Source organism: Erinaceus europaeus, chromosome 6 (genome assembly GCF_950295315.1).
Source record: "Erinaceus europaeus chromosome 6, mEriEur2.1, whole genome shotgun sequence".
NCBI classification, from domain to species: domain Eukaryota; kingdom Metazoa; phylum Chordata; class Mammalia; order Eulipotyphla; family Erinaceidae; genus Erinaceus; species Erinaceus europaeus.
The window spans coordinates 44457731-44479188 of record NC_080167.1 but is presented as its reverse complement, the minus strand read 5'-3'; the positions used below and the strand labels follow the sequence as shown (position 1 = coordinate 44479188).

Genomic DNA, 21458 nt, shown 5'->3' with positions numbered 1-21458 from the left:
TTCTTTCATTTTTATTTTGATAATTATCCTCTTTGCCATGTGTGAATATGATAAAATTAAACTTTTAAAAATGGTTTACTTATTTATTCATTTATAGGATAAAGGCAGAGAGGAAGTGAGATGGAAAGGGAAGACAGAGAGCGAGAGAGAGAGACACCTGCAGCACTTGTTCACCAGTCATGAAACTTCCCCTCTTGCAAGTGGGGGTTGGGGCACCTGAACCCTGATTCTTGTGCACGGAAACATATGCACTCAACCAAGTATGCCACCACCTGTCCCCCCCAAACAAAACTTTATTAATGCAACAAGAAAGGAAATCATTGCACCCCAGAATGAAGCAGCATTATTTGCTGGGGGCATAAAAATTCTGTGATAATAGAAAATTCATCAATTCCTATGAAATAACCACCCTATTTTGCATGGGAGTCCTTGTGAATATCACAAGTAGACCTGAATTAAGATTATGATTATATCTAACAGATCAAAAAATCATTTCACCCCCAAAGCACATAAATACATATATGTCTATATGCACTTGGAATATCTTCATACTTTCTATGATGTGTAGTTTGTTTAACAGCATACACACCCAATATAGACTATTCACATTCAAAAGTGACTACATACCATAGATTTCACTTTCTTATAAGACTCTTCCAGATCTTTTTGTCTGGAATAATGATCCTTTGCAATTCTTTCTTGCAATGCCCTGGCATTCTGCTCTACAGCAAGTTGTCTCTGAGAATCATCTCGTTCTTCTGTAACCTAGAAACACATTTCATTCAGTTTTCTGATCTCATATCATAATGACTTAAGAACAGAACCTTACAAAAACTGTTAAAAGGGAAATAGTGTGTTTTTTTTTGTAAGCACAAGAGTCTTTTCCCCACAGAATAATTTACCTGATTCAACTCATTTCTCAGAGCACTTAATTCCCTGTTCAGTGATTGAAGAGTCAACTCAAGTTGTTGTCTTACTTCCACTTCTTTACTATTTTGCCCTATTGTTTTTCTTAGCTGCTGCCTAAGCTCTTCACATAACAGATCAGTAGTTCTTCTTTTCTCTTCTTCTTTCTTCAGGGTAGATCTGCAATTTAATGTGACTCTCTTAAAATTCACGTTCATTCTGTAATGTGGTTTATGATTTTAATGAGCTTTATGTGTTCTTGATTTTCCTCTAGGTTTTGTGCTTTTAATTTCTCACTCTAGTCTCTTCCAAAAGATACAGACAGATGGTGAGGGGTAGACATGCAGCTTCCTGGGCCAGTGGGGGGTGGGAGTGGGTGGGAGGGATGGGTCACAGTCTTTTGGTGGTGGGAATGGTGTTTATGTACACTCCTAGCAAAATGTAGACATATAAATCAGTAGTTAATTAATATGAGAGGGGGAAAATCAGTTGTATGTCTCAAAGTTTCTCAAAACACAAACTGAATCTTTTTAATATATAGGCTGTGTATTTGATATGCGGACTTTCTCAAAAGCCTAGACCAAGTAGATTCGAAGCATCCAATAGCACAGCTATATACAAGATACTGGATACTGTACAGCAAACCATATCAAAAGGACTTTTCAAAGTTAACCTAATTACCAAATAACGTGATGATAACATTAACTATCGATTGTCTTTTTGAACCCTAAGACAGCAGGAACCTCACATCTCCACTACAGAGTCCCTACTTCCCCCAGTCCTGGAACCCTTGGATAGGGCCCACTTTCCCGTATGCATCTCCCAATCCAAACCAAATAATATTGCATCCGCCGGTCACAACCTAACCAACGCAACGATTGCCACCTCAACATGCTTCACCTCAGACTGTGTCCAGAGACTTGACGTGTGGAATGACAACCCTTCAGCTTCATTACTCGGGTGAGACCTTTCCTTTTATAGTACACTCTAATTTCATCTCAGGTAGTTCACTTTCTAACAAAGTCCCATAACCTAGATATACACCAGTTTCTGTGAGAGAGAGCATATGTTCACACGTATCCATAAACTACTGCAAAATATATACCTGAAAGCAGAAGTACACTAGAATTTGCAGTGAGTACCTCCCTAACACTTCCTCTCCACTATTCCAAGCTTGGGATCCATGATTGCTCAACAAATTGTTTGGCTTCGTATGTTAACTCTCTTTTCAATCACCAGGTTCCAGATGCCACCAGGATGCTGGCCAGGCTTCCCTGGATTGAAGACCCCACCAATGTGTCCTGGAGCTCAGCTTCCCCAGAGACACACCTTACTAGGGAAAGAGAGAGGCAGGCTGGGAGTATGGACCGACCAGTCAACGCCCATGTTCAGCGGGGAAGCAATTACAGAAGCCAGACCTTCTACCTTCTGCAACCCTCAACGACCCTGGGTCCATGCTCCCAGAGGGCTAGAGAATGGGAAAGCTATCATGGGAGGGGGTGGGTTATGGAGATTGGGTGGTGGGAATTGTGTGGAGTTGTACCCCTCCTACCTTATGTTTTTGTTCATTAATCCTTTCTTAAATAAAAAATTTAAAAAAAAAAGATACAGACAGATCTGAATGCTGTGTTCATGAAAAGAATCCTGTTACTCAGTCTAGCCAACCATATTTCTGCAGAGTAGGAAAGGAATTATGTAAAACTAAGACTTGAAAAATTACTTTTTAATCTCATAGAGTTATTAAGTACTCCTTCACTTGGGCAGAACCTTTAGTTATTAGTTTAAAAGGAAAGGTTTTTCCTTATAAACACATTCATAACACTAATATTAAAAATTTGATTTAACAAAATATTAGAGAGACTCCTAAAATGACTTTCATTGTCAAACAAGACCTGTTGTTATCTTTTGCAAATGTAGACATGCAGACTATTCCAATGCAAGGTTAGTCTAGGAATCTTTCTAGTCTAGGAATAGTTGGACTATACTTTTAGTTTATTCTTCTGCAACACTTTCAGTCTACTTTGTTGATTGTCATGTGTCTATTTAAGGCTATACCAGGGGATGGACTCTAGATCTCACACATTCAGTAGAGCTGAGCAGTCACCTGAGCCCAGTGTTTCCACTGGGGGGTGGAGACACCACAGCACTGTTTCTCCATCCATGAAGCTTCCCCAGTACAATCTATGGTGTTTTCATGTGGCACTCAGGCCCATGTGCTTAGCAATTGGTAAAGTTTGCCCTCTGCAAGGCAAGCTAGCTTCTGGATACTGATATTTATGTGTTTTATAAGTCATTAAAAATTCATTTCAGAGCAAGATAGCATCCATTTAATAAACAAAGAAGAACAAAGAGTACTTTCTGCAAAGACCTTTAAGCTGATTTTATCTATGTGCGAGTTATCAATTAACCTAATCAGCAAACACTTTCCATTTTTATTTCATGCATATGCTAAAATACACACACACACACAGATGTATCCATGAACACATATATTAACTTATACCTATTTATTTTAACCATAGAACTATTAAGCTCTGGTTTTTGTTGGTTCTGGAGACTGAACCTAGCACCTCTGGTGCCTCATGCATGAATGTGAGTTTTTCTAACTCTCTAGTTCAACTCCATAAATGATTTTTTAATGTTTGTTTGTTTTGCCAGAGTACTGCTCAGGCTTATCATCATATGGGAGATTGAACTTGGGTTCTTGGAGCCTCAGAGATGAGTCTTTGCATAACCATTGTGCTACTCTCCATACATTCTTTAAAACTTTCTGTCTTGAATAAAACGGCCATTTCACACTGTGTTGGTAGAATTGTAAATTAATACAAAGTTTTTTGAGAACAATTTAGAAATATGCATCCAAGAATTCTTAAAATTCTTTGACTTTCATTAAATAATACTATATTGAAAACTTAATTCAAAAAAAATCAGCAATGTAGAAATAGACTTATATAAGAGACATTCTTTACAACATTGTTTATCATATGGAAACAATTGAAATTTACTTTTTTAAATAAATAATGAGACTTTTTATTATTTTGTTTTGTTTTGTTTTTTGCCTCCAGGGTTATTGGTTACTGCTCCTGGAGGCCATTTTTTCCCTTTTGTTGCCCTTGTTGTTTATATTTGTTGTGGTTATTATTGTTGTTGTTGTTATTATTGTCGTTGTTGGACAGGACAGAGAGAAATGGAGAGAGGAGGGGAAGACAGAGAAGGGAGAGAAAGATAGACACCTGCAGAACTGCTTCACCGCTTGTGAAGCAACCCCCAACACAGGTGAGGAACCAGGGGCTCGAACAGGTATTCCCTACACCGGTCCTTGCGCTTTGAGCCATGTGCACTTAACCTGCTTTGCTACCACTGGGCCCCAAATAATGAGAATTTTATGCCTTGAACTTTTTAAGGTTGTTACAGTTAAGATTTAAAAGGATATTAAAGAAAAGACATTAAGTTATTAGGGAAAATATTCAGTTAGAAAACTGATATATTATTTCATATAATTTTATAATCTTCATCAAGAATGAAATATTCTTGCCTATAAAATATCAGAAAGTTAGCAAGTAGAAAATTTCTTCTGTATGTCTATAATATAAAAGTAAATATTTCAAATATTTATTTAAAAACAAGATGTTCTTTACTTATTTCACTAAGCATAACCATCTCCAGAGATTATGCTAAACAAAATAAGTAAAGAGATGAAAGACAACTACCAGATTTTTTTTTAAAGAATTCATTTATTTATGAGAAAGACAGAGGAGAGAGAAAGAACCTGACAACATTCTGGTACATGTACTGCTGGGGATTGAACTTGGGACCTTGGGACCTTGGGAACTCATGCTTGAGAATCCAATGTTTTATCCACTGCGCCACCTCCAGGACCACCCAGATTTTTCCATTCTTATTGGAATCTATAGATCTGATTTACATAATTTTGCCCTGCCCCACAAAAAAAAAAAAATCCAAACAGAAACAGAAGCAAACAAACTGTAAGGCTTATGAGAACTATGCTGGGAGGTGGGAGGGTAGGATACAGAACTTCCGTGGTGGGTGTGGTGTGGAACTCTACATTGTAACTGTGTAATACAATCTTGTAGCATATTATTAATAACAAGTAAAATATTATAAATAAATAAATAATGTTTCAGGGCCAGGTGGTGGTACACCCAGTAGAGTATACACATTGCCATGCGCAAGAATCTGGGTTCAAGGTTCTGGTCCCCAGCTGCAGAAGAGAAGCTTAATGAGAGAGAGGTGAAGCAGTGCTACAAGTGCTTTTCTTTCTCCTTCTCTATCTCCCCCTTCCCTCTCAACTTCTCTTTGTCTCTATAGAAAAGAAAAGAAAATGAAACAATTGGCTATCAGGATTGGTAGAGTCATTGTGCAGTCACCAAGTCCCAGCAATAACCCTGGTGGAAAGAAAACTATTTAAAAAACAAAACAACCTAAGATGCTTTGTGTGATCCAGGATCAAGTCTAGCTCCCACAGCACTGGGAGAAGTGTCAGTTCTGAGGTGTCTGCCTCTCTCTCTGTGCCTCTCTTTCTCTGAAGAAAGTGAGTCCAGAGAGGCGTAGTGCCAGTGACAACAAAAAATAAAGAACCCCACGATGTCCAGTACCTCACAGTGTATAGTTCTTGTTCCCATTCCTCCTTTTGATGCTTCAATTGTGACTGTATTTCTTTGGATTCTGACAGTAGTTTTAGTAGTCCACTGACTTTAGCTTTCCTTCTTTCATTTTTTTGAGCAAGTAGTTCATAGTGATATCTATTAAGTTCTAGCAATCTTTTATAGAAAAGAAGAGTTTCACCTTTTTTCGAAACATTAACAGAATCTGAATCAGGGAGAAAACCAAAATAGAAATATGTTTTAAATATATTTGTGTATAAAGGACTGTGTCTTTTTGTGGTCCTCATTGTACATTGAACACATATATTGATTACCTAGGATGTGAAAGACATTAAGCTAAATATTGCAGATACAATAGACAAGAAGCCCCACTCTTGTTTATCTTAGATCTCACTGAGAAAGACAAAAAATGTAATTGTGAATTCAGACAAATAGTGTAAAAAAAAAAAAAATACTTCTATAATTACATAACAAAGGTTGATGTAGAATGGGCCCAGGGAAGGTATCCCTGAAGAAGAGAAGGACACTCCAGAATACAGGCTGAGCAGAAGGGAATTCAATAAAGGGAGAAAGCATTCTAGACAATGACCCACATGCCACCTTCTTCAGGAAGTGGGTAAAGCATGGTGAGCTCAGATTTTTTTTTTAATATTTGTTTATTTATTTTCCATTTTGTTGCCCTTTTTGTTTTATCATTGTTGTGGTTATTGGTATCGTTGTTATTGATGCCATTGTTATTGGATAGGACAGAGAGAAATGGAGAGAGGAGAGGAAGACAGAGAGGGGGAGAGAAAGATAGACACCTGCAGACCTGCTTCACCGCCGGTGAAGCAACTTCCCTGCAGGGGTAGCCAGGGGCTCGAACTGGGATCCTTATGCTGGTTCTTGTGATTTTTGTCATGTGCACTTAACCCACTGTGTTACCTGCACTTAACCCGCTGTGTTACCGCCCAACTCCCTGTGAGCTGAGATTTTTTTTAAACACACATCATGGCTATGGTTTCCATATAGAGCAAGTTTTCAGGATGTGGAATGGCAAAGAAAAACCTCAGAGGTCCGAGGGCCGGGCAGTGGTAGCTCAGTGGGTTTAAACACACCTGGCACAAACCACAAGGACCTGTGTAAGGATCCGAGCCCCCCAGCACCCCACCTGAAGGGGGGATTGCTTCACAAGTGGTGAAACAGGTCTGCTGGTGTCTCTCTCTGTCCCTTTCTCTGTCTTCCCCTCCTCTCTTGATTTCTCTCTGTCCTATCCAACAACAGCAATAACAACAATAATAACAAGGGCAACAAAAATGGGAGAAAATGGCCTCCAGGAGCAGTGGATTTGTAGTGCAGTCACCGAGCCCCAGCGATAACCCTGGAGGCAAAAATAAATAAATAAATAAATAAATAAATAAATAAATAAATAAAAATTCAGAGGTCCTTTCAGTATGCTAAGAGGGAAAAAACAGTGACCTGATCATTAGTGAAGGCACAGAAGAGAAGCAGAATCAACAGAAGAAAAAAACCAGCAGGATCTAGCCTAGCTCCTTGCTGGGAGGACACCATCATTCTCACTTCATATCAGTAAAACACTCTCACAAGAAGAGTACGACTACTTACTACATATACGTGCACTATGGTGCAATATTGAACAAAATGGGCTTATAGGTACTACAGTAGACAAGGACTAATGATTATACTACAGTCCTACCTTTACCTCCCAGGCCAAGTTGTTCAGTGAGAAAAATAGCATTCCGATAATTAGAGTATGGCAACTCCGAATCCTCAGAAGCTGTTTCAGATGACTGAGTTAAAAAATCAAGAACATCTGCAGGCTTAATTTGTCTTTTGGCCTATAAACACATAATGATATTTCAAAATGTTCCAAAAATATTTAAAAACTAGTATGAGTATAGAGGAGTAGTAAGCATCCACATTTTAATTTGATTTATTTTTTTATAAATATTTTTAAATATGTTTTATTATTGGGTAGAGACAGAGAGAAATTGAGATGGGAGGGGAGAGACAGAGAGACAGAAAGACACCTGCAGCACCGCTTCACCACTCATGAAGCTGTCCCTTTGCAGGTGGGGGAAAGGGGCTTGAACTTTGGTCCTTATGCACTGTAATGTGAGTTTAACCAGATGTGCCACTGGTTGATACTGGTCCCAGTATCAACATTTTTATAAAAGCAAAAACCCTGGTACTTCTTGAAAAGACTGATTTTTTTTTTTTAATCCAAGTAATGTCTTCATCAATAACTAGGGTTTCTAAACTATTTTTTCAAAGCAAACATCTTTATAAACCAAGGAAGATTCAATATTTTTTCACTAGACTTTATAATGATGACTTATATTAGAATAGAATAATATTATTCACAAGTCACTTATTTACTGTACCTTGTTTTCTTTAGATGTTTTCTTTACAGACCTAGGGAAAAAATAGTTTTAGGAAAGAATTAACATTTTAATATAAAAATATCGAAATCTATTATTTTATCTAAGGTCTCTGCATATGTGGTTTTTTTTTTTGTTTTTTTTTTTTGCTTCCAGGCTTATTGCTGGAGCCCAATACCTGTACTACAAATTCACTGCTCCTGGATGCCATTTTCCCCATTTTGATGCCCTTGTTGTTGTTTTTGTTGTTATTGTTGTTATTGCTATTGTTGTTGGTTGGGACAGAGAGAAATGGAGAGAGGAGGGGAAGACAAAGAGGGAGAGAAAAAGATAGACACCTGCAGACCTGCTTCACCACTTGTGAAATGACGCCTCTGAAGGTGGGGAGCCAGGGGCTGGAACTGGGATCCTTACACTGGTCCTTGCCCTTCACACCATGTGTGCTTACCCTGCTGCACTACTGCCTGGCCCCATGATTAATTTTAAAAAAGAAATAAGGAAGGAAAATCACTAAGAGATAAAATCATACTATCAGTAAAAAATATTATTAAATTTAGATCAACCTGACAGTTAAAAGAAAAATACATTACATGCTTTATATGATATGAATAAATATGTCAGTCTTAAAATATCTTTTAAATAAAAAGAAGTATTTTCTAGCATTAAATCATCTTTGGAAATCATTAAGCTTGTGTAGGAAGGAAATTCTCTGTAAATATTCATGATAGTAAATACTTTTTGAGGACTCATCACGCAAGTCATGTATTTTGTGGACATTTGCAAATCTAAAGTCATTTTAACCCTGTCAATAATACTCTTGATATAGGTCACAATTAGGTACATTACAAAAAAAGAAAATTAGGTACTGAAATACCAAGTTAATTTGCCCAAGGACATAAAGAAAAGACCACCAAAATTCAAAACTAGGAAGTCTGGCTTGAAAATAAGTGTTTCAGACCAAAGGAGATCACCTAGGACCACACAAGACAGAACTAGAATGACTTCAGGAACCCACCGAATCACCAGTGAGTGCAAATACATGTGGCTCATGGACAGAGAGGAGCCTAGGGAGAGATTAAGTGGCTAATAACAGTCTGGCAGTTTACCAGTTGAGACACCACCTCCAGTCTGTTTCACCAACAAAAAGACGGCTGAAGGGAGGACTAAGACTCACCAAATGCAACTGTAAGTCTCCATTGCTACTGCCCTCAGAAGCTAGAACAGCAGGGGGGAGGTCATCAGATATACAGAAACAACAAATGAGACTCTGGAAGAAAACACTAATTATCTCAAGGTTATTAGAGAGCAGATAGCTGAAATAGCTGAGCTAAGAATACAACTAGTTGAACAAGCTAAAACAGTAGAAGGACAGGGTAACAAAATAGATGTACTCCAGAAAACATTACAGGGGAGAAAGAATAGAATAAATGAGGCTGAACACAGACTTACCAAGATCGAGGACAAATTAGAGACAACTAAAAATGAATTAAGAGATCTCAAAAAGAGATTAAGAGATACTGCAAACAACAGAGACCTATGGGATGACTTCAAAAGAAGTAATATACACATTATTGGCTTACCAGAAGAAGAAAGAGAGGGAGGGGAAGAAAGCATTCTTCAGGACATAATAGCTGAGAACTTCTCTAGCCTAGACAACATAAAAGACATTGTTGTTTTTGCCAGGCTGGCTTTGCAGGCGGGAGACAGAGATGACCAGAGACTCATGGCTGAGCTGAGAATGCATTTCAATCTTTATTCATGAGCAGGGATGCGGTTCAATAAACTAATCTAAGCTAATCTAATCACAACCCAATTCTGTCCTGCATCTCTTTCCTCCAGCGGAAGAGTCAGGAACAAAGGAAATACGTATGATGGGGGCGGGGAGAAGAAAGAAGCGCGAACCAGTGAAGACTAAACCAAATGTCCCAGAGGCAGGGGGAAGACCAAACCAATATCCCAGAGGCAAGGGGGTGCCCAGCCAACAGTGGACATGCAAACAGAACACACAGCAAGCAACACAAGCGAACCTAATGTGATAATAAAAACAAGCGGAATCCAGAAGCATACCAACAAGACATAAAGGTTCAAGAAGCCCAGAGGGGCCCAAACAGAATTAACTCAGACTTAAAAACACCAAAACACATCCTATTTAGAATGGAAAGGAATAAGGATAAAGAAAGAATCCTGAAGGTTGCAAGAGAAAAACAAAGAGTCACCTACAGAGGAAAACCCATGAGATTAGCAGGAGACTTCACACAAACAATACAGGCCAGAAGAGAATGGCAAGATATCTATAGAGTGCTCAATGAGAAAGGCTTTTAACCAAGAATACTGTATCCTGCTAGACTGTCATTCAGACTAGATGAAGGCATCAAAACCTTCTCAGACAAGCAGTTGAAAGAATCAACTATCACCAAGCCTGCCATGAAAGAAGTTCTGAAAGGTCTCCTCTAAACAGTCAGACCACCATAAATATGCAATATATCAGAACACTCTAAAACTCTACAAGAATGGCGTTAAAATATCTTTAATCTTTGATATCAATAAATATAAGTGGCCTGAATTCACCTATTAAAAGGCACAGAGTGGGAGGATAGATCAGAAAACACAACCCAACAATATGCTGTCTTCAGGAAACCCACCTAACTCAACAAGACAAACACAGACTCAAAAGGGCAGAAAGGGCAGAAAACTATCATACAAGCCAATGGCCCACAAAAAAGGGCAGGAACAACTATTCTCATATCTGTCATCTAAATACATCTAAATACATCAAACATCTATTGAAAGTTACAGCAATATATTAACAGCAACATAGTCATAGTAGGGGACTTCAACACCCCACTCCCTCAACTTCACAGATCATCCTGTCAGAAAATCAATAAAGACATAAGGGAGCTAAAGGAGGAGATAGATAAACTAGAACTATTGGACATTTTCAGAGTCATTCATCCTAAGAAACTGGAATACATATTTTAATCAAATCCACATGGGTCATTCTCAAGGACAGACCATATGTTAGGCCACAAAGACAGCATCAGCAAATTCAAGAGCATTGAAATCACCCCAAGCATCTTCTCAGACCACAGTGGAATTAAACTAACAATTAACAATCAACAAAAGATTAGTAACAGTCCCAAAATGTAGAAGCTCAATAGTACACTCCTTAACAACTACTGGGTCAAAGAGGAAATAAAGGAAGAAATCAAAATATTTTGAGAGTTCAATGAAAATGAAGACACGAGCTATCAAAATATTTGGGACACAGATAAGGCAGTACTGAGAGGGAAGTTCATAGCCATATAATCACACATTAGGAAAGAAGAAAAAGCACAAATAAACAACGTGATTGCACACCTTAAAGATCTAGAAGAAGCTATGCAGCTATCAAGAACAATGAACCCACCTTCTCTGACCCATCTTGGACAGAGCTAGAAGGAATTATGTTAAGTGAACTAAGTCAGAAAGATAAAGATGAGTATGGGATGATCCCACTCATCAACAGAAGTTGAGTAAGAAGATCTGAAAGGGAAACTAAAAGCAGGACCTGATCAAATTGTAAGTAGGGCACCAAAGTAAAAACCCTGTGGTTAGGGGTAGACATGCAGCTTCCTGGGCCAGTGGGGGGTGGGAGTGGGTGGGAGGGATGGGTCACAGTCTTTTGGTGGTGGGAATGATGTTTATGTACACTCCTAGCAAAATGTAGACATATAAATCAGTAGTTAATTAATGAGAGGGGGGAAATCAGTTGTATGTCTCAAAGTTTCTCAAAACACAAACTGAATCTTTTTAATATATAGGTTGTGTATTTGATATGCGGACTCTTTCAAAAGCCTAGACCAAGTAGATCAGAAGCATCCAATAGCACAGCTATATACAAGATACTGGATACTGTACAGCAAACCCTAACAAAAGGACTTTTCAAAGTTAACCCAATTACCAAATAATGTGATGATAACATTAACTATCAATTGTCTTTTTGAACCCTAAGACAGCAGGAACCTCACATCTCCACTATAGAGCCCCTATTTCCCCCAGTCCTGGAACTGTGGATTTTCCAAGAGCAGGTCTGGGGAGCCCCCCAGACTGGAACCCTTGGATAGGGCCCACTTTCCTGTATGCCTCTCCCAATCCATACCAAATAATATTGCATCCGCCGATCACAACCTAACCAATGCAACTATTGCCACCTCAACATGCTTCACCTCAGACTGTGTCCAGAGACTTCATGTGTGGAATGACAACCCTTCAGCTTCATTACTCGGGTGAGACCTTTCCTTTTATAGTACACTCTAATTTCATCTCAGGTGGTTCACTTTCTAACAAAGTCCCATAACCTAGATATACACCAGTTTCTGTGAGAGAGAGCTTATGTTCACACGTATCCATAAACTACTGCAAAATATATACCTGAAAGCAGAAGTACACTAGAGTTTGCAGTGAGTACCTTCCTAACACTTCCTCTTCACTATTCCAAGCTTGGGATCCATGATTGCTCAACAATTTGTTTGGCTTCGTATGTTAACTCTCTTTTCAATCACCAGGTTCCAGATGCCACCAGGATGCTGGCCAGGCTTCCCTGGATTGAAGACCCCACCAATGTGTCCTGGAGCTCAGCTTCCCCAGAGACACACCTTACTAGGGAAAGAGAGAGGCAGACTGGGAGTATGGACCGACCAGTCAACGCCCATGTTCAGCGGGGAAGCAATTACAGAAGCCAGACCTTCTACCTTCTGCAACCCTCAACGACCCTGGGTCCATGCTCCCAGAGGGCTAGAGAATGGGAAAGCTATCATGGGAGGGGGTGGGTTATGGAGATTGGGTGGTGGGAATTGTGTGGAGTTGTACCCCTCCTACCTTATGTTTTTGTTCATTAATCCTTTCTTAAATAAAAATTTTTTTTAAAAAATCTAGAAGAAGAAGAACAAAGGAACCCTAAAGCAACCAGAAGGACAGAAATCACTAAAGTTAGGGCAAAAATACATAACATTGAAAATAAGAAAACTATAGGAAAGTTCAATGAAAGTAAATGTTGATTCTTCGAAAGAGTGAACAAAATCGACAAACCTTTAGCCAGACTCACAAAACAAAAAAGGGAGAAGACCCAAATAAATAGGATTGTAAATGAAAAATGAATTATCACAACAGACACTGCAGAAATTCAACATATCATGCGAGGCTTCTACGAACAACTATATGTCGCCAAGCTAGAGAACCTGGAAGAAATGAACAATTTCCTAGACACCTACGTACTTCCAAAATTAAATAAAGAGGAACTAGATAATATGAACAGGCCCATCACAGCCAATGTTTTTCAACTTTGCTTGAGAGTGAGATCATGCCATATTCATCCTTTTGTTTCTGACTTATTTCAACATGAATTTTTCAAGGTCCATCCAAGATTGGCTGATAAAGGGTAGTAATGCCATAAAAGCTCTCCTAGCAAGCATTCCATATTTTGAAATATCTTTTTTTAATTTTTGGTATTTATTTATTTTCCCTTTTGTTGCCCTTGTTTTATTGTTGTTGTAGTTATTATTGTTGTTATTGATGTTGCTGTTATATAGGACAGAGAGAAATGGAGAGAGGAGGGGAAGACAGAGAGGAAGAGAGAAAGAAACCTACAGACCTGCTTCACTGCCTGTGAAGCGACTTCCCTGCAGGGGGTAGTTGGGGGCTGCGGGATCCTTATGCCTGTCCTTGTGCTTCGCTCCACAGTGCACTTAACCCTCTGCCCTACCGCCCGACTACGGAACTATCTCTTAACTAGCACTCCTAATGGAATCTCAGCAGATATACAGCTGCAAACATTAGCAAGTCGCTCTCATTCACATCAGGTATCAAACTGGCTTGGTGCTTTCATGCCTGGAGCTTTGGAATCCATTGACACCTATCAGTGTTTGAGAAATTACAGATCCTTATTACCCATGCAGAGCAATCAGCCCATGGGTTGTATAATAAGCCTGCAGCAAGCACAAACCTGGCATGCCAAGATATTTTCCCTGGATATTTCCCCACAAATTGTGTATTGTTAGTAGCATGTTTTTTTTATTGTACACAAATGCCTTATTATACTTTTGCTCAGAAATAAATTTAACTAACTGAAAAACCTTAGAGCATCTTACAAAAATCAAAGCTTTTTACACTGAAATTCTCAAAGACATATATTAGAGGCATGCCTAAGTATTTGATGTATATTAGTCTATAATTTTCCTTTTTTAAAATTATTTATTTATTGGATAGAGATGGGCAGAAATTGAGAGGGAAGGAGGTGATAAAGAGGGAGAGAGACAGAGACACCTGCAACACTGCTTCACCACTTGTGAAGCTTTCCCCCTGAAGCTGGGGACCGGGGGCATGAACCCAGGTCCTTGCACATTGTAACATGTGCACTCAATGAAGTGTGCCATCACCCGGCCCCATATATAATCTTCTTAATCAATGTATGATAACATAGCTTTTACGTTACATCTGTATATTTAATGATGTGAGAACATTTCATATTGAATCAGTTCTGAATGTACTACTCATACAAATATACTGTATATAAATAGAAGAAACCCATATTAAACAAGAACAAATTCTAACCCTTCTCCAAAAATTATCATCATCATCACTAGTCATCACTGAGGCTTCAATGCTACAGGTTAACTTTTTCATATAGAAAGAGACAGAGATAGTGATAGAGACAATATAGATATAGAGACAGAAGCTTTCCTTAGTGCTGTGGGGCCAGGTTTAAAGCTGTATTTTGCCCATGACAGAGCAAGTTCACTATCCAAGTGAACTATCTTGCTGACCCCCAAATTAAATTATTATAATTTATTATATTTCTTATAATTTGGTAATCATTTAATTAGAAAACCTTTCCAAGATCATTGCTTTTCATGTTGCCACTCATAAAGACAGTATAATATATTATGGCCAATATATTTAACAAGTTGGTATGCAATTAAAGAATATGTCTGATGATATAACTTTGTTACCTATATATTCAAGAGCATGAGAATACTACATTTTGGAATCAATTCTCAGTATACCACTTCTTTTTTTTTTAAAGGTGTTCTTTCTTTTTACTGGTTTATAATAATCTTAAAAACCCCATCACGCCCATAAACCACCACAGGTGAGGTGAGGGAGCTGGAGAGTGAATGCTACAGTATGTGGACAGCACAGGGAGTGCAGGTGTTCCCTAAGGGCAGAGTGGGATGGAGGCAGGGAGTATGGATAGGAGGCCCTGGCTTGGACCCTTATTGCTGGCTGGGGCTTGGCTGGCAGAGGGGGCAAGGGACTGAGGGTGAACTTGGTAACATCTCACAACAAAGGTGAAGGGTGGGGATGGGGGGGTGTCACAGTACATTTTCCATGCAGACTAGGGGTAGGAGTGAGAATTTGAGAGACTTGGACCCCCACACAGGAAGAGAAGGGTTTGAGGTTGTTTAAAAGCACCCAAGTTGGTGTCTGATCCAATTTTCTAAAATGGTAGCTCACCTTTTGTGGAGAGGCATTGGAAAATATCTCAGCAAAATATCTGGTATGCAGATCAAGCAAGGGACAAGAGGAGACAGTGATGCTCTTTAAACTCAGACATAAGAAGTAGGAGGGGGCCCCAGGTGAGATGGTGGCCAACACCTTGGGGAAAGGCATTGCACCAGAAGCTGCAGTGCTCCTGAAGGCTCCAGGACAGGGAGGTGCCAGTGTTCACAGACGGCAACAAACAATCAAGAACAATAAATTAGGGCTTCATGTTGCTATCATTTGGCATAACACAACCAGGCTTTTTTCTTTTTTTCCTTTTCCTCTTTAAATATAAGGCAACTTGCCAACATAATTTGAAAACTGGTCTCAGTCACATTGCTTCAGATCACTAGATAATTTCTGGCTAAAGAACAGTGGATAGCACAGTAAACAAAACCCGAAAGTTTAAACAAGAACATCAGCTCACATTCCCAGAGACAAGAGGGAAAATAAGAGCTTTCTTGGGAGAAAAAAAAAAAAAAAAAAGGCCCAACTATGCATCTTTAACAGAAGATCGGTGCAAAAATTACAACAAAACACAATCTAAGTTTGAAATACACAAAAATTTTAAATTTCTAATCAACTAATTGTCACGTGGGAATGAGACGTATTGAGCATGGAATACATAAAAAAATGGGTTAAGGGGTTGGAGAGGCTGTTTCCAATATATAAGCCCATCTTCATCTGTTAGAACCATGCTCATTTGGTAAAGGAAGAATTCAAGGAGCTTAAGGCTTTGTGTTTTTTTTTAGTTTTTTTTCCTTTCTTCATTAAACCAAGGGGCTATGGAAGGTGTCTAGGTTAATGTACCTGTGGGGCCACTCACACTCAATGCTACTCAAATCCACACTACATTCATACAGAAACATTTAAAACTTACAGTGTAGAGCAATATTCTTAGCCAGTGTAGAGAGAACCAAATGCATTTTAACTTTTTTTTTTTTTTTTGGTGTTTTTAATTCCAAACTCCAATGTGATCATCCCATACCTACCTAATTCCTTAAGATATATATTTTTTCTTTTTTTTTCTTTTCATTTTTTTCATTTTTTTTTTTTCTTTTCATTTTTCTTCATGAGCTGGGAGGGTAGTGAGAGCAAGTGAGTTGGGAAAGAGGCAACAGTAAGAAAGGGATCGGAGGGGGTCGGGCAGTAAGTTCACATGGCGCAAAGCACAAGGATCAGCTTAAGGATTCTGGTTCAAGCCCCCCGGCTCCCCACCTGCAGGGGAGTCGCTTCACAGGTGGTGAAGCAGGTCTGCAGTTGTCTATCTTTCTCTCACCCTCCTCTTTCCATTTCTCTCTGTCCTATCCAACAACGAATGACATCAATAACAATAATAACTACAACAAGGCTACAACAATAAGGGCAACAAAAGGGGGGGAAATGGCCTCCAGGAGCAGTGAATTCATGGTGCAGGCACTGAGCCCCAGCAATAACCCTGGAGGCAAAAAGAAAGGAAGAAAGAAAGAAGAAGAAAACAAAGGGATCAGGCCTAAAATGGTCACTGCCATTTCTCTAGGGCTGGAAAGGGGACTTAGGAAGCAAGATAAAGACAGACCTTTTCCTCACCTCAAGTCTGTGGTTAAGTACCTGCAGGATGCTCTTGAGGAGTGTAGCAAGGGTTAAGTACAGTGGCTCTGGGAACAAAGCAGAGGTGAAATAAAGCCTTGAGGAATGAAGAGGAAATGAAGATACATTTGATTTGAGATCTTTGGGTAGATAAGGAATTCACTTCCAGAGCACTTGGGAAGTCTGGCCTTTTAATCCCAAAGAGAGACAGACAAAGGCTTACCTCTAAGCCTTGGGCACCTACAGCTATATTATTTAGGGCCTTCCCTTAGCCCACACCTCAGGCTTAAGGGTAGGTACAGGAAAGGACAGGAGACGGCTGGTGGGAAATGGTCACGGTGGAGAGACAGACAGACAAACACGCAGCAAAAAGAAAAGAATGGAGTTGGGGTTAGGTCCTAGTATTAATCCAAACATTGCTGGGGATGGCAAAGGAAATATCCCCCTCTGACCTCAATTAGAATCCCCAAAACCTTTCTTAAGACATCTAAGGATGATCACACTGGAGCACTGAAACTTCGAAAATACCCAATTGCTCAAAAGTAAGACTAAACCTAGAAGTGTAATATATGACGTGTAGCTTATGAGGGTGGCACCAGGGCTACCTATCTATACCCAGGGTGCTGAATATGAAGACTTTGACTATCTGTGGGATCAGGGGCTCTGTTACCAGGGGCTTGGTGGGCCTTGCTTAGCATAGCCAGGCTCTGTTCTCGAAAGCAGGCCTGCTGGAAATCCCCACTCAGGTAATCGACTGTTTGCATCAGGCTGTTCTGGCTCGCTACTGGACCACCCTCGGTCCCTGCTGCTCGGTAGTGGGCCCCAGCAGCTGCCGCACAGTCGAGGGATGCACCTGTGGGCTGCCCACCATGGAAAGGCATGGTGAGGTCCTGAGACCCCAAGCAGTTGCTATTGGGAGTGGGCAGAATGCTGTTCCACAAGGGCTGGAAGTAATGACCATTGGGGTACGCCAGTGGGGCTGCCAAACCGTTGACTGGTGGGGACGGGGTTGGTTTCTCCAGGGGTGGTTTCAGATGGAAGGACTGTGCCAGGCAGAGTTCCTGCGGGTAAGCAGGAGCCTTGCCCACAAAGCCAGGCCCTGCCAACTCACGTCCTGCTGCCAGCTTGCCTGTCAGGCCAGGGGCTGGTGTCCCACCAGCTTCACTGCACACCTGCTGCAGGTGGGCCAGCTGGTGCTGGTTCCAGGTGACTGGCTTGAGGTCGCTAGGGTAGCCAGTGGGGGCTTGTGAAATGCCTGTGGGCAGGTTGACAGGGCCCGTAGCAGGCAATGCGGCTGTGGCCACATGGGTGTGCTCCATGGGATTGACCACACAAGAAGGCATTGGTGTAGGGACGTTGTGGGTCGACACCTGGGTGCTTGCATTGATGAGCAGACTGCGACTAATAGGGCTGGGGTTGGCGATCTGGCCCTCACACACTGAGGTAGTGCTGATGCCTGCCCTCGTCTGGCAAAATTGGTTGATCTGGTGCACGATGCTGCTCAGTATACACTTCTTACAACACAAGTATACATGACAGAATTACAGTGGATAACTGTATATGATTATCTTTAGAAAATAATATACTACAATCAACAAGTTTTGATTATTGGAAATGTAAGTGAAATTAAATAAAAACATTTATTTCTCCATTGCATCATTTCCAACACCTTTCAGACATCCTTTAAAAGCGCACTAGCTCTTTGATGAAGAAACCTGTGGCTTCCTTAATTTGCATTTGTATGTTATGGATGGTGTCACATATTGTCATCATAATTAGTTTTCTGAAATTGCAGCTCAGGGACATGTTTTTCCAGTAATATTGAACTAGAAGTTTTAATTCCTTCTCTATGCTTTGGATGGGTATAGGAGTGGTGGGCATATGTCTATCATGGAAAGCTGAGAAATTGTCCCCATGTGACAACTGACTTGTAAGTCATTACGTACCTAATAAAATAATTGGGGGGGGGGAAATGTTCCCATTTAACTCAAAAGAAAAATGAAACTTTCTTGAGCTCCATATTCTACTGATATTAGCCTTTACTCTGTAACCCGTACCAGTAAATACTCTCTTCTAACAGAGATGTTCATACTTGCTCATTGTCCCATGTTCAAACTGCCCCATGTTCAAACACAGGCTCTTTGCAGCATTTGTCTGGAGACTTGTTCTGCCTCAACCTATATACCACCTTCTGCTGTTTCATTTCCAGAAAATGTGATTACAACTAATATTCCTTCACTTAAAAATGAAAAGTTTGGGGGTCGGGTGGTAGCCAGCGGGTTAAATGCACATGGCGTGAAGCCCAAAGACCGGTGCAAGGACCCGCGTAAGGATCCAGGTTCCAGCCCCTGACTCCCCACCTGCAGGGGAGTCGCTTCATAAGCGGTGAAGCATGTCTGCAGGTGTCTAACTTTCTCTCCCCCTCTCTGTCTTCCCCTCCTCTCTCCATTTCTCTCTGTCCTATCCAACAATGACAACATCAACAATAACAATAATAACTACAGCAGCAATAAAACAACAAGGGCAACAAAAGGGAAAATAAACAATAAAAAATTAAAATAAAAACAAAAAGTTTGCAGGTCTTACCTCCCCAAATTCTCGTCTACCTCACTTAAACTACTGTCATCTCTATCTTGATGTTCATCATCAGTCAGCAAAGCAGACTTCTTGTGTGTTGGAGAAAGCACAGGTTTTTTTGATAGACATTTCATTCCAGTGTCTTGTACTTTATTCATATGTAAGGCAAGACCACTATAAAGAAAGGCAAGAAAAGGCAAATGTTTGCCATAGCCCACTGGTACAGAATAGAAAACAAGTTTTGAAACTCCAACTCTTACTAATTCACTAACTTACAGGAACAGTTATCAAATACCAATCCTATGGAAGGAAATACATATTGGGACCCTGTGGTGGTCAGTACCTGAGGCTTACAGACCAGAGTCCTGGTTCAACTGTGGGCCAGTTTGGCCCTTGAACTGACTTCAGCCAATATCAGCTGCATCCTGCAGACCCAGAAAATAATGCCTTAAATAATCACCCAGTGAAAAGGCAGCATTTTTTGAAAATCCCACTCATGCAGGATTTTATGTTACCATTTCTAATTTTCTCCCTTTTTGCCTGTAGTTATCAATCCTCACAGTGAAGAGGACAGCCAGGAAAGACTCCTTAGCACCTTAGCTTTCTCTGATACCATGTCACCTCCTGTGGTGTGAAGGAGTCTGAATCTGGGCTCCGTATTACACAACGGGCACCTCTCACTCTAAGTTATTATTTTCATAAAATACTTATAATGTCAAAAAAATGGAATTGTGATGTTTCTGATTACCAGAGATAGTTGACCACCTGCTACAAAAATATCATGACCCAGCAATCCCTCTCCTAGGAATTTACCCAGGGAAAACAAAAACATGTGTCCCAAAAGACCTCTACACACCAATGTTCATAGCAGCAAAGTTTGTGATAGCCCAAACTGGAAGCAACCCAGATACCCAATGACAGATGAATAGTACATACACACAGTAAAGTTCCATGCAGTAAAAAATAATGAGGTCATCTCCTGTACAATATTGTGGTCATAACTTGAAGGCATTATGTTGAGTGAGACAAGCCAGAAGGAGAAAGACTAACACCAAATGATCTCATTTACAGGTGGAATTTAAGAATAAAGAACGGAGGTGGGTAGTGCATGGGGTTAAGGGCACATAGTATGAAGCACAAGGATTCAAGCAAAAATCCCGGTTTGAGCCCCTGGGGCCTCACCTGCAGGGGAGTCGCTTCACAGGCGGTGAAGCAGGTCTGCAGGTGTCTATCTTTCTCTCCCCCTCTTTTCTTCCCCTCCTCTCTCAATTTCTCTCTGTCCTACCCAACAATAACAGCAGCAACAACAACAGAAAAAAGATGGCCTCCAGGAACAGCGGATTTGTGGTGCAGGCACTGAGCCCTAGCGATAACCCTGGAGGCAATACATAAATAAAGTAAGTAAATAAATAAGAATAAAGAACAAGGGGTCAGGCGATGGTACACCTAGTTAAGCCCACATGTTACAGTGCACAAGGACCTGGGTTCAAGTCCTTGGTCTCCATCTGCAGGAGGGAAACTTCATGAGTTGTGAAGTAGGGCAGCAGGTCTCTCTTTCTCCCTCCCTCCCTGTTTCTCTCACTCTTACCCACCCCCTCTCAATTTCTGTTTCTATCCAATAATAAGGGCAGTGCTGGGTGATAGTGCACTGGGTTAAGTGCACATAGTACAAATCACAAGGACTCCAGCAAGGACCCTAGTTTGAGCCCCCAGCTCCCGACCTGCAGGGGAGTCACTTCACAAGCAGTGAAGCAGGTCTGCAGGTCTTTCTCTCCCTCTCTCTATCTTCCCCTCCCCTCTCAGTTTCTCTCTGTTGTATTCAATGTTTTAAAAAATGGGGGGGGAATGCCTTCAGGAGAAGTGGATTCATAATGTAGGCACC

General features: G+C 40.4%; 2 protein-coding genes across 2 annotated transcripts in view; both read right to left on the bottom strand.

Moving 5' to 3' along the window:
- The window catches only part of LOC103124118 (ankyrin repeat domain-containing protein 26-like), a 49850-nt gene that overhangs the window by 16262 nt on the left and 12130 nt on the right, over positions 1-21458 (bottom strand). The window contains exons 8-12 of the mRNA XM_060192104.1: positions 7916-7946; positions 7228-7369; positions 5523-5736; positions 903-1086; positions 628-765 (exon numbers count right to left, since the gene is read on the bottom strand). Coding sequence (XP_060048087.1) covers positions 628-765; positions 903-1086; positions 5523-5736; positions 7228-7369; positions 7916-7946 — 709 coding nt within the window. The remainder of the gene's footprint in view (positions 1-627; positions 766-902; positions 1087-5522; positions 5737-7227; positions 7370-7915; positions 7947-21458) is intronic.
- Positions 15903-18498, bottom strand: LOC103123829 (protein FAM222B-like). The gene has a single exon (XM_007534506.3). It carries the CDS (start codon positions 18340-18342, stop codon positions 17605-17607), a length of 738 nt encoding a protein of 245 aa, XP_007534568.1. The 5' UTR covers positions 18343-18498; the 3' UTR covers positions 15903-17604.